The sequence below is a fragment of the Hermetia illucens genome, chromosome 4 (genome assembly GCF_905115235.1).
Source record: "Hermetia illucens chromosome 4, iHerIll2.2.curated.20191125, whole genome shotgun sequence".
Lineage (NCBI taxonomy): Eukaryota > Metazoa > Arthropoda > Insecta > Diptera > Stratiomyidae > Hermetia > Hermetia illucens.
The window spans coordinates 42,914,015-42,926,889 of NC_051852.1; the positions used below are offsets into that span (position 1 = coordinate 42,914,015).

The following is a 12,875-nucleotide window of genomic DNA, read 5'->3' on the forward strand; positions in this document are numbered from 1 at the left end:
TTAGTCGGAGCCGCGTTATTTTAAGTAGAATTGTTTCAAGCTGATTTTGCAAGTAAGTTGTTTACTGTCTTCATGATTTGGAAAGTGCAGTTCGGTCGTTCTGCACGAATTTTTTCCAGACAGTTACAAAAAACCTCGCCGCTTGTACCACTACTGGAAAGTTTCACTACCCCTCCGTACTTTCCCCTTTGCTATAATCCACCCACCCTGATTCAATCCCTCCCAGTCTGTCATCGTGACATCTCTCATATTCCATCAAAAAACCTAATTTAGAACAAAATGGCGTTGACAGCCGTAGTGACAAGTGTGTCGATCGCTCCGTAGCTCCGTGAAATGTTTTCGATAAAATTCGCGACTAAAACATTGTAAATTCCCCATTTCGAGACAGATCCCTCCCTGACCTCGTTACCTTTCCCCCACATATGAATTCCGTGCGGATTGCCAACGAAATTCAGGTGAAAAGTGGAATAATTCGAATCGCGCCCTGGACAACGGCAGCGAGCACGACCGCGAATGTGATGAGTCCTCAGTCGTGAACAGAACGAAATTCCTGTCGAGACGTTTTTTGTTGTGCTACAACCCGCGAGTGAAAATTGACGGGCTGACAGCGGGCCACACTGTGAACGGCAAGTCGTGCGTGAGGAGTGGCGAGTGGAGTTTGCTTTATGACGACGAGTGGAGTTTTTGCATTTGGTGTTTCGTGGGAAAAGTGCTGTCGATATCGCCCGTCGCTGGCTGGGTGAATAAAATTCAGGATTCCAAGGTGCAATTCGACACGCGGGAAGTGAGTGTGTTTCGGCTGTGTAAAATCGTTCTTAGCCCGCGCGTGTGAGTGACGAAAACTGCGTCAAGATGGGTTTGCTGCTGGCGAAGCTGTGGAGCATGTTTGGGAACGAAGGTGAGTCTCAAATCTGTCGCTACTCCCTGGGAACATATTCCCCGATTGTGTTTGTGGTAAACAACCAACTGACAACGAGAAAGTCTTGTCATGTGGCTCGTCGCGAATTTGGGGACTTTCTCCGCGCTTCGGACCAATTTGTCTTTACAACTTTCACGTGCACTACCTGCCTCACCTGTCGACCATGCCCTTGCGCATAAATGTCTTCTCGGATTCACGCTTGTCTTCTGCTTGCCTGGATTCAATGCCTCGGCCGCCTTCCCCACGTCTCGCGTCGCGTCTTGGTTGTCACTCCGCAGTCGACCTGCTCTCGATAATCTTGGACGGTGTCGCTACCTGTCTGCAGGTACGTCTTGCGTACACAATTTCCTCCGGTGCAAAAAAAACGAGGGAAACAAAGTAACAGATTTATGACGGATGAATCACCCGCCCGGAGACGGGGTGACAAAGACCTTTCGGGTTGAACTTGACGACGAACCCGCCAGCGGGCCCGGCCGGGAACATATATCGGTCGAGGAGAGGCAGACTCCGGCGAAGGTCTGGTTGCCTGCTGCTGTCGCTTTCGTAACTTGAAATTAGCTCAACACCTGACTGGGATGGGGTTTCGTGTGGGAGAAGAAATAATTGCTTGTGTCTGATCTGAACTTGATGCGGCTCACGCTCTTGCCGGGCGGGTATCCTTCGGTGGTGCTGGAATGCTTAGGTACCTGCCGATTACTTCCTGCTCGGTCACAGTGGACCGCCCGCGAAGTTGTCCGCATTAGGGTTGCTCCACTAATTAGCATTGGGGGAGCTGCTTGCGACGGATGAGCTAATTGAAGCGGAAAATATTTAATTTGTTGCGGAATGGGAGCGCATTGAGTTTATGAACTTCAGATTGCTTCTCAAGGTTCTCCATGGAGAATCAGAAATAGGATGGAAACAGTTGCATCATTGATGAAACCTTGTGGGTTGCAGGACACGGAAGATTGTCTCCCACTCGTTTATTTATTGCCTTAGTTCGGTATCAAGTCATCATCTGAGAGCGCTTGTTCTTCGATTTCTGATTGAAATAATGGCAGGAGGCAACGTTGATGTGAGGAAAATGATATGAAAAGGACACTTGACCAGTAGTTTTTTAGTCGAAAGAAAATGAATCGTCCAGATTGTAGGACCTATTAGACTTGACTTTACAAAAGTACCCATCCTCATTCCTCCCGAGCGTGGTTTTAAATTCGTTTTGCCTCTCCCATGTTAACGAGGCTGTCGAAGATTCGTAAACGATCCTAAAGTGGCAAGTTAAGTCAAGGAAACCTTGTTCCAAGCACGGGGTCATGTTAGGTATTGTCCGCTGGTGCGTCTATTCAAACAATGCCCTACCTGCCCTGCTGGAAGTCGAATCTAATGATGCCTCGTAAGTGCAAAAAGTGAAAAAATCCCGTCCGAAGTAAATTCGCATTCAATCTGAGAAAGCTAAGAAGTTGCATATACGTGTAGGGCCACTGTCTCAATTTCTTCACATTGACTGCAAATAATCAAGCCTATACCCGATTTTCTCGAAGTCATAGTTTAAGGGACGGTATACCGCTGGAGATCCTGTCCCGAGTTGTTAGACTCACAAAGATTTTTTCCTTCAGCATCTTGTGACGGCTCCACTTGTCTACAATATGATCATAATTTTTCCGAGAATTCGGATCAGTTCCATCATCGGAGTTTCCGAAAACACTTAGAATCCTCTTCTTCTTTTGCCTTTGTCCCGTCCAATATTGATGGTGGCCTGTCTAGATGGGCGCGCCACTTTTCTTGTTGATATGTTTGATCTACGGTTTCCTACGATGAATACAACGCCACATCAATCGCGGAGGTCTTCATATCGAATAGGATCATATCGCGTTATGTTATTGATTACTTTTGTAACTGTGAGGCGTCGTTCATTGTCGTTGGTAGTCGGCCATAACTAGAAAAGGTTTAATATGGAGAAATGCTTGAACGGAACGGGGGTTACATCTGCATGTGAGTTTTCTAGGATAGAATCAAATTTGTTGAAAACAGCCGTTAGTGTGTTTGATGTGTCCCTGATGGCATTGAGAATCTCTCTGATTGCTAGTTAAAATATCCTGTACGAGGGAGGAGGAGGAGAAGGCCTCATGAGGCGAAGACAACACTTCAGGGAAACCACCGTAACAGATTCGATTTTCTTCTCAAGGTATGTGGGAGCGAATTCTGAAGAGGAGGCTTGGTCAAGAGTTGGTCCAACAATTCCTCTAAATAGCTTCAGAGCTTTTTTAGGAAGAAGTCCTCAGCTGGCCCCGGTGTCAAAATTTATGACCCTGGTCACCTTCATGGCCTTATCCAAGATGTATTTAGTGTACTCCTTGATTGTGAGAGAGGCAGAGATGATTCTTCCGAGGAAGGTGATTGATTTTTTATGCTCAAGATAGACATCGTTGATGTTGTGCCTGAAAACATCGAGCCGAGAACGATCAAAAGCAATCGTGCATGACCTCTTCAAGTTGACGGGAAATTTTAGGATTACACTGATTTATGAAGAGATTTCCCTATAGTCGAAGAATGTTTTCTGCAAACTCCCTGGAATCTCCTAAGGCTATAATTAGGAAGTCATCTGCGTATTGGAGAATTTTAACTTTGCTGGAACATTTCTTGTGAAGAGAGGGAATGCCGTTGTCTACCAGGATCTGATGACCCTACATAGTTAACTTCCTATTGCACATGATGTACCATATTCATAGGATGATGTCAGGGGGAAGGTGCATGTCAGCCATGATTCCTATGAGGAGGCTTTGCAAAACAGGGATAGCCTAAAAACATATTTTTGTGGCTGATGTGTTTTTGTGGCGATGGCTTTCTATATAGATCGAATTCGAAGCCGTTATTGCTTTTTAGTACTTTGATGTCGAGAAAGGGGATACCACCGTTTGATTCCTCTTTCATTGTGAATTTTATATTAGGATGCGACTTGTCGATTTGATCCAGTATATTTTCTTATCCCTCTCTTTTACAATGGCCAGAACGTCATCCACATAGCGTAACTAAACTCTAGGTTTGGTCATCTGTCGTTCCACTTTCTTTTCTGGGACTGAAAATTTCACTTAATAGTGGGGATAAGGGGTTCATCTGGATTATAAGCCGCTCAACCTCTTGCTAGAATCAATCTAAGAGTCGCTGATATGCTACCAAGTGATACAGATAATAGGAGTAGAAACTATCTTCCGGATATTTTATGATCGCAAGTGTGCGGTCACGATCTGTTGGGTAATTGATGTTGGGTTTCTGACTGAGAACTCGCAAGGTTATGCACCTATTTTCTTTCTTGATATCTGTGACCTCTTCCCTGGAACCAGCGTCACCAAGGTGTTTCCCGGATGTCAATCCCTTCCTTATAGGCATTCACAAACAAAATAAGGCGAATTATTACGACCGAGAGGTGAAGCAGTGTCTGGTGTTAGGCCTCTACCCTAGGCAAAGGTGCACGTCGTCCCCCTCCTTTTTAAGAACTTAGCTTAGTCTAAAAAGAGAAACGTGTATACCCAAAAAAAAAATTAAGATTAAGTTGTCCTCCAATTGGCCCAGCCCGACATCTAGTGTATACGGACACAGAGCCCCCAATCCTTAAACAGAAACCCCTAAATTGTTTAAGGAAATCAACTTTCACGGTTATTGTCAGCCAACAGAGCCCATTTCAGCTTACAAAAACTGTTCCGCTCGAAACGTCTCAACATAGGGTCAAAGCTCTTACTGTACAAGACTATGATCTTGCCAGTCCTCATGTATTCCTCGGAAACTTGGGTTCTTAGCAAGAAAAATTGCGAACTCTTGGCTGCGTTCGAGAGAAGAATCCTCCGAAGAATTTTTGGCCCATATATGAGGATGGACGATTCCGTACCCTACATAACGACGAAATTTATGAGCGATACCGTGACCGTCAAGTTGTGGATAAAATCCGGCTCAATAGGTTACGGTGGGCAGGTCACTCAATCCGTATGGATGAGGATGATCCAGCCCGGAAAATCTATAAGGGTAATATCTATGGAAGAAAAAGAAGACGAAGCAGACCCTGCCTGAGATGGAGCGATGGCGTAGGTCAGGACGCCAGAAAGCTTTTAGGGATATCGGTGGGTAGGGTATTGGTGGACCTCCACGCAAAACCGGGATGTCTGGAGTTCCTAATTAAGACAGGTCTAGACCGGATACCGGTTGTTGCGCCGTTAATGATGATGATGAAATCAACTTCATTTCCATATATGATAGATCTTGTTTTGTTCCTTAGTAATTTGGCTTTTTGGTTTATATGCGATAAGCTTATGTTTTAGCGTTACTATTAAAAGAACATTAACCGCTCCATATTGGAGAATATGTTTCGTCCCTTCCAGGCCCTTGCCAATAATCCAACGACGCTCATATACAGGAGTGCTGCTGTAATTTAGATGCTCAAAATAAATATCGGGCAGGAGTGATAATCACTATACGATTCAGGATGTAGCTTTCAACTGCCAACTGTTGCATGCTGTAAACATGCTAGAAATCTTTGAATATTTCCTATTGCGTGGCTTGTTCATAATCAATCGATACATTACATTTGGAATTGTAAAACAGGCTTTAAATTGCTCTCAGCTCAAGTATCACTTCCGTCCTGTATCCACAGAAACGTTGACCGAGCAAGGCCTATCTACTACCGAACCATCTGGTATCTTACTCGATTCATTCAATCAGTGATTGATGTCTTATCTCTGAAAACCAACAGGCATCACATCGCTCTCTTAAATGTTTCGATGACTCGTCGATTTCCTGATTCGATTGATATTTTCAAAATGCTGGTTTCCCCCATTCATATCCCCAAAGATTAATGCGATAAACTCGTCCTATCAATCTTCTAATATAATCAGACTCGATACCATCTTGCCGTCCTCGAGTTCAAACCGATTTATTGGAAAAGTGAAGTCCGCCCGGATGACTTGGGAAGCGTCTCTACTTTTGGACGCAGTCCACGGTTGACACCCGAGATATTAAATGACGGGCGCATAAATGAATTGTGACGCGGGGTAATGTGTCATAAAAAGAAAATCGACCGATGGACGCCATTATAAATAGCAACATTTTGTGCCCCGCTTTTGCAGACCCAATGCATTGCGGACACGTCCACATGTAACATGAGGGAGAGCTCGTTTTCTTGGCTCCATTTTTTCTGCCTTTCGAAAAGTATTTTCCGCTCCAAACTGTGAAATTTTTCTTGTTAGGTTTTTTTTATCTCGCAAAGTATGTCTAAGTAATTTTCTCACTTTCCCAATAAGTGAATGAATAAAACTACCAGCATAATATCAATTAGATTCGGTGGCGTGCAGCGTTCGTTATTGTAAAGAATTTCCAAGGCAATCAACTCCGTGCCCAGGCCCAAAACTGTTCGACATGTTATTTGTGGTGTTTCTCATGCCCACGTTACACAAAATGGTAAGTGGAGCGTGGAGAACTTCGTCGAGGCTTTTATTTATGCAGTATCTTGTTTTTTTGCTGCTGCTTGTGCTGTTTTTATTGCCTTTTTGGTGAATAACGTTAGGGAGAATGGCATGAGTGGTTTTGTTATTATTTCACATATCGGGGTACAGTGATGGTCTTTGAAAAGTAACTGTTTTTGCAATTCGTGTGTACTTGTTGCCATGTTGTGTGAATTTGTTTGGAAATCATTCAGACTGTCGACTGTATTGAACGCAACGCAAGGGCTAATGATTTGCTTTAGCCTGATGAGATGGGAGAAACAAGTTGACCCAGTTCCAGTCAATGACAGGAACTAGTTACGTCGCATTGCTAGGCGCCCTTTTTCGCAAATTGTGCCACATATCTAAGATAGGCCTCACATATACTAGTATGGAGGGCCAAATCCAGATTTTATCAAAATAAAATTTTACGTTTAGCACCCAGGCTTAGTACCTACTTTACCATCTTTTCCTTAGACAGTCAAAAATATCCATGTCTGGATTTGAACCCGTGTCACGAGATTGAGATAGCGGAGCTGACACCTCAACTACCTCAGCCATCGCATCATCTGATCCTGGATCGTTACTATTTTGTCAAGATTCACCGGGTTCCGATCCTGGCCTGGATTGCCTACCTCAGCTCACTACAATTTTAGCATCATACATTGGCGATTGCCGTTGACACGTTATTGCCATTCGCAAATTCCCTCAGTTCTCATTCAGGGCAATGAAAGCATTCGGGCTCCATCTAAAGCTGTCGCGGAAGAGTAACGAAGGCGAGTTAGATAATAGTTAACGGTTGACTGTAACCTCGTCAAACGTCACAATTCATTCCGGGAAGTGGTTGATTTGGCCTCCCTCAAATGGTATCCTAACGACTTTATATTATTATAGTCCTCTATGAACTTTTGAGCGGACTGGCTAACTAAAATATTCCCAACTCCGGGCCAGTTAGCTAGTGGGAGAAGTGGAAGCACAAGGACTTAACGCCGGCCAGTTCATCCTCCTCACTGACCAGAAATGAATCCAATACCAGTCCATGCCCTACAATTAAGGGAAATGATCCATGGGACTAAATGAGCCGGAGCCGAGCCTTGCTGAAGAGAAAATCCATCTGCAACGACGTGGCTTTCGTACTTTTTGAAAAAACAGGATTCGAAGCCAAGGCCTAAAATTTCATTATCCTTTGGTTAGGCAATCTCGAAAAAGTATTCCTGCCCGCGTTAGTTTAATTTTTCCATCTCGTACGTGATGCTTCTCTAGGCTATGTTTCTTGGAATGCAAGCTTTAATTATGGTTAGTGAGTCTGCGTTTGTTCATGCATTGTATATATCCAATTCTTTGCAATTTTCGTAACTTCATGATGACCAATGTTACTGGTTCATTGTAAAGATTGTACAACTCAACCTGGTATGTTATATGCCTTTCTGAGGCCTTCCTTACTGGGTCTAAGATTCTTCGTAGAATATGCCACTTCACTAGAGTTCATTGTTTAGCTTGCATGTTCTCTACCGTCGTAAAGACAATAACGTAACGCTGGAATGCATCAAAGAACATCTCGAAAGCTATAGAATGTTTTCGGGAGGTGTTTTCAGACTTTGAATAATGCGTCTCTCAATGTTTCGTTTTTATAGCTCCTTCGAAGGTGACAAAAAGCTAAAGGAACTAGGACAAGACTGTGAAGAAGCTACGGAACCAATGCGATGTGGGTTCGAGTTAGGAAAATGTTGATAACCAAAATTCTGTAGCTTGGCACGTTGTCGTCATGAGCTTTCTTCGGCAGCACACTACGCTTCTTCTCAATTCGAAATAGCTGAGTTGACAATAGTTCTGGAGGCACGAACTTCGGATTGGACAACATCACTGACGTCAAATAAGACAATGAACATATTGCTGAGCTTGCTCATGCGCGCCTTTCTGGGGGGTACGCCACTCTGAAGTCTACTTTTCTGCGTCCTAGTTTTACTTAAATATATATGAATCCTCACCGGCAATATGTTGAAAAGTTTTTGGCAGCGGAGCATTCGCATGTCCTTTTCTTAAGCCGTCAGCACTTTTGGATTGTTTGATGCACATTTTTTTCGTGACAGTATACTTCAGGGGCTGTTTCAAATGTAGCTTTACCATTTTCGTTATTTTCAGACATTTGATGATCGGCGTGAAGGCGGTGAGGTAATTCTTAATTTTAATGCGAGCATAGCTTCTATTACGGGTTTTTATAATAACAATTGCTTCCATTTTTCGCTCTATAAGTGTCCCATGTTCCTGCAGATCTCATTGCTTCGCACCAGAAGGAGCTGTCTATTATAAATTATTTTTGCGAGCATTTTCTTTATAGTATCCGTCGATTTCTCAGATGAATGGCACGAATTGCTCGTCATTGGCTTCCAGGTGCTCATGTTGTCTCACTTGTGTTGTCGAAGTTGCGAAGAGACGGAAGAGAACCAGGGGCTTTGCGATTGCCCAGCTCTAGCTAGAGCCCGGCTACCAATACCAGGCAAAACATTCTCTGAGAACCTCAAAAAGTGCTCTGGTTGTCGATTGGCTAGTTGCTATCCTTTGTAAAAATCATGGGGTCGCTCTGATGATTTGTGGTGTTTAGATTCTTCTCCTCTTGTCTTTCTCACGACAGTGACGGTCTTAGGACATTGTGCGATTAAAATGGCGCACCACAGCGTTAATTACTCCCCTCGGAGCGGTCGGTAATATTTATTATCTGCCGACACATATGCTTCGAACAACTCAGTGGTCTAATCTTTATCGCCAGTTTAGGGGTTCTATTCGACATATCATCCAAAGCTTTGTTACCACCTACTGTACCCCAAATTTTAAACAGGCTGTGTCTGATTACTGCGCGGTTGTTCTTTATTGAGGAAATAACCCGTGTATCCATTGGAGGGGGTATACTCTGCGAAAACAGACATCCTCTGAATCCTGTCCTTATGAGTCTGTAAGCAGTTCCCTACTGTTGTTCTTTCGCATTTGAGCAGTTCTTTAAATTTCAGGTTTCTTTGTATGTGTATCGGTCACTCCCTGAGCTGCTCGGCTGATTTAGTGGCAAAGCGAACGATGGCCCTGGAAATGACAGGTCAGACGTTTTTGCAACGCATTGTGCTGTAGAGCTCTGCCCGTAGATATTGAGAAATGGAGTAGGAGAGAATAGGAAGTTCTTCATGGTGCAGAGCCTTTCAAACCTAGCATCGACAATGTCAGGATGTGGGCAAATAACCTCTCGGTCATCTGTATATAACGCCTTTATTCCTCAGTAATCGGAAATTGGAACGCTATGACTTCAAATAATACAAGTTTGTAGAATGGCGTAGGAGTGAACTCACCGCTGGATCCATTCACAAGCAGCTCGATGATCCATAGATTTTCATCCTTCATCGTTCAAAATATGTCCTAGATTGTGGGGAGATTATGTAAGACAGTATAAATGTGTATATATATGTGGGGGAAATTATTATATGATAATCAGAAAGATGAACCCGCCGACTCAGGTGATATCCTATTTGAATATCACCTGAGTCGCCGAGTTCATTGAAGTCGGGACAGGTGAAATCAGGAAAGGGGGTGGTGAATTGTTGGACGAATCTATCATCATGCTTATGAAATGTCCAAAGGCAAAACAGTTTCGCTACCAAGAAAACAGAAGAGATGAAAAGATAAGCTGAAGTTAACCTTCGAAGAGCAAATGAATCCCTGCCTATGATCGGGAGTTGGCTTGAATGGGAAAACATGGGGACTTCGAAAGCGATATCACCTAAGAAAAAGAATCTTAGGAAGAAGGTCTCTGAACGAGAATAGCGAACATGTCGATGTTGTCCGAAATTGAAATCAGATCTTCTGGAACTCAAAAACTGCAGGCATATAACCACGGTTTCGTTCAGGCAGCTCAACAGATATTGTGTCGCCTCTCCCTTACAAGCTTGGCAACTGAAGCGGTTCCTAGATGTTGATTACTCAAAATAGGCATAGTTCGACAACGCAGTACAAAAATGTTCTTGCTTCAGGACTAAGCTTGGCTAAAGCCTCTTTTTTTTTCATAAAACCGTAATTTGCCGTTTTTGGGTGCACAGCCCTAAAAGTGGGAAAAAGTTCTCTCAAATTGGTTTGGCCCGTCCTCAAGGGGATATAGACGCAGGACAACAGAATGCAACGACATTGGTTCGATTACGATGAAACTTTTTAAAGGAAATTCGGACTAGAAGAAAGGCTAAAGCCATATATAAGGTTTGCGGGGCCACAGATTGCTACCTCTAATCTACCGGTGGAGGCATAAATAAACTAGAAGTTGGAGCAGAGTGGAATTGTGATGATTATGTACCAAATTGTGATCAGGTAGCATCAAAACAATAATGCTCATACCGGTTTTATCAATTAATCAGACGTTGCATAGGACTCACATCTACCAGGCTCATAATATGGCTTTTCTTGACGGCCAATCTCTAGTTTCTTTACATTCGCAAGCTACCCTTGACAAATTAAAAATCATATCCCAATGACGTAGATGAATGAATGGAATCTTGAGGAGATATCAATGCATTGAGTGTGCGGGGTACAGGCCTTTCAGGAGGTCATGGAATACTTCAGAGTCAGTTTTGTAAGGGCGAAGAAGAGAGGAACACACTGCTAGGGTCTAGCACGACACTCATAGAATATGAGTTGAATGCGAAAGGATATAACTTAAAGATGATAGGAGTAGCAAAAGGAGATGGGTTTTATTCTAGGGGATATGCCCTACTCCCAAACTTTCGCGGAGTTGGATGCGATATTCAGAACTGTCGGGAGACAAATGCTTAGGGTTTAAAGTCGACCATTTCCGGTGACTTCGCTTGGTATATTAGTCAGCGCTATATTTGTATGCTGATAAGAGGTGGATTAGGTGGCAAAGAGCACTTGTAAAATGGAGAATGGGCTACCAAATTGGACTTTGAAGGCTTTTGAAAAGGACATATTTGTTGTGGCCTTCGCGACCGATAAACATAAATCCTATGAAGAAGTTCACTTAAAATACCCAATGGATCAAGAAAGTATGCGCTGCTATGATGTGCAAAGAGCGTCAGTCCTGCTGCTGGTAAAATAGCACTTTTCACCGCATGCTTTCGCGCGCGGTGGCTCTACTAGCCATTAAGGGGGTAGACCTTATGGTTTTAGAGAAAGCGGATAAGGACCCGTCAAGTAATTTGCAACGAGGGAAAACATAATTTATCTCTTATCTCTCTCTATGTCGGAAAATCGACGTAAACTCCAGGGAATGGAAAAACTGTGAGGATAAAAATTGTAGGTATCCTGTTTCTAGCTCTGGTTCAAAAAAGAAAAGAAAACTATTGCTATCTATTATTTGACTATGAAAGTTGCGTATGCGATATTTGGAGCCTTCAGTTACCGCCGAGGAGTTGGGGAAATAAATAAGGCGATTAGCGACAGCAAATTTAGATGGCCTTCACAGAAAAACTTTTAGGATAACAGAATTAGACTTTTCGGCCCAATTGAAAAAGCAGTAGTTGGTACTGTTAGCAAAACCTAATAATCAGAAGACCGAGCTGTTACATGCAATGGAGAAGCTCATATACAACAGGATCCTATCGATTACCGAAAATTGCTGAGAGGATTCGTTTCGATGTCCTTGGTTATAATAAATAAGTTTATCAGTTTAAATCTGATACGGGCCGCAGTCCGGCGGTCTTGACAACAAAAGCAATAGTAACGGTGAAGTCCTGGTGACTGAAAAACGCCTGTTGAATTGCGAACCTCTAGATACTATCTCATGGGGCGGTTAGTGAGCCATCCAAGCAGAGAAACTGATCAGGATTCGAAGTCAAAAAAAGATTAATTCAATTTATCGACTTGGCTTAGAGCGGCTTTAGAACAAATCAGACGAGACAATAGTAGTTACAGAGATGGCATGATCACAATTGACATACCTGTGTGAAATATGCGGAAATGTTCTACAAGAGAAAGTAGATGGACCTATCGACAATGCCTGCAGAACATAAATGTGCGGCAAGGACAAGTTGTGTAATCACTGGCAAAGTAGATGGGACAATTCCTCCTGAGCTATTGAAGGAAGCAATAGGGAAGAAAGTTGACAAAGCTCGAATTTGTAGGGACCTAAACGTAAACATGGGAGCGGAGTTGGAGAGATGAGGGTTGTTTTTGGTGAATGAGAATCCTACATGCGCTCCTTTTAGCTCGATCCTAAGATTTCGACATTTGCCCATGACCCCTGTCTGCTCTGATTGCTTCTACCACAACTCTTACAAATTATGTCATTGAGATATCTGAGATCGATCTGTTATTGTATTTGAACTATATTCTGGCTCTTGTCCTATTTTCTATAAATAAAGAAAAAACAGAACTTATTTGCTGTACAATACCCAATACGCATCTCTGTATCCGACTTGCTGATTTCGCCAACTCATTCAATGCCGTCGCCGTCTTAAGTTGGATTTAATGATCTAACGATTCCGTAAGGCCTAGTTTGGGCTGCTTACAATAGCCCCAAT

General features: G+C 43.1%; 1 protein-coding gene across 1 annotated transcript in view; it reads left to right on the forward strand.

Moving 5' to 3' along the window:
* Positions 1–264: 264 nt before the first annotated feature.
* Positions 265–12,875, forward strand: part of LOC119653775 (ADP-ribosylation factor-like protein 5B) — a 100,694-nt gene continuing 88,083 nt past the window's right edge. The window contains exon 1 of the mRNA XM_038058777.1: positions 265–898. Within this exon, the coding sequence (XP_037914705.1) occupies positions 853–898 (46 nt within the window). The 5' untranslated portion in view covers positions 265–852. The remainder of the gene's footprint in view (positions 899–12,875) is intronic.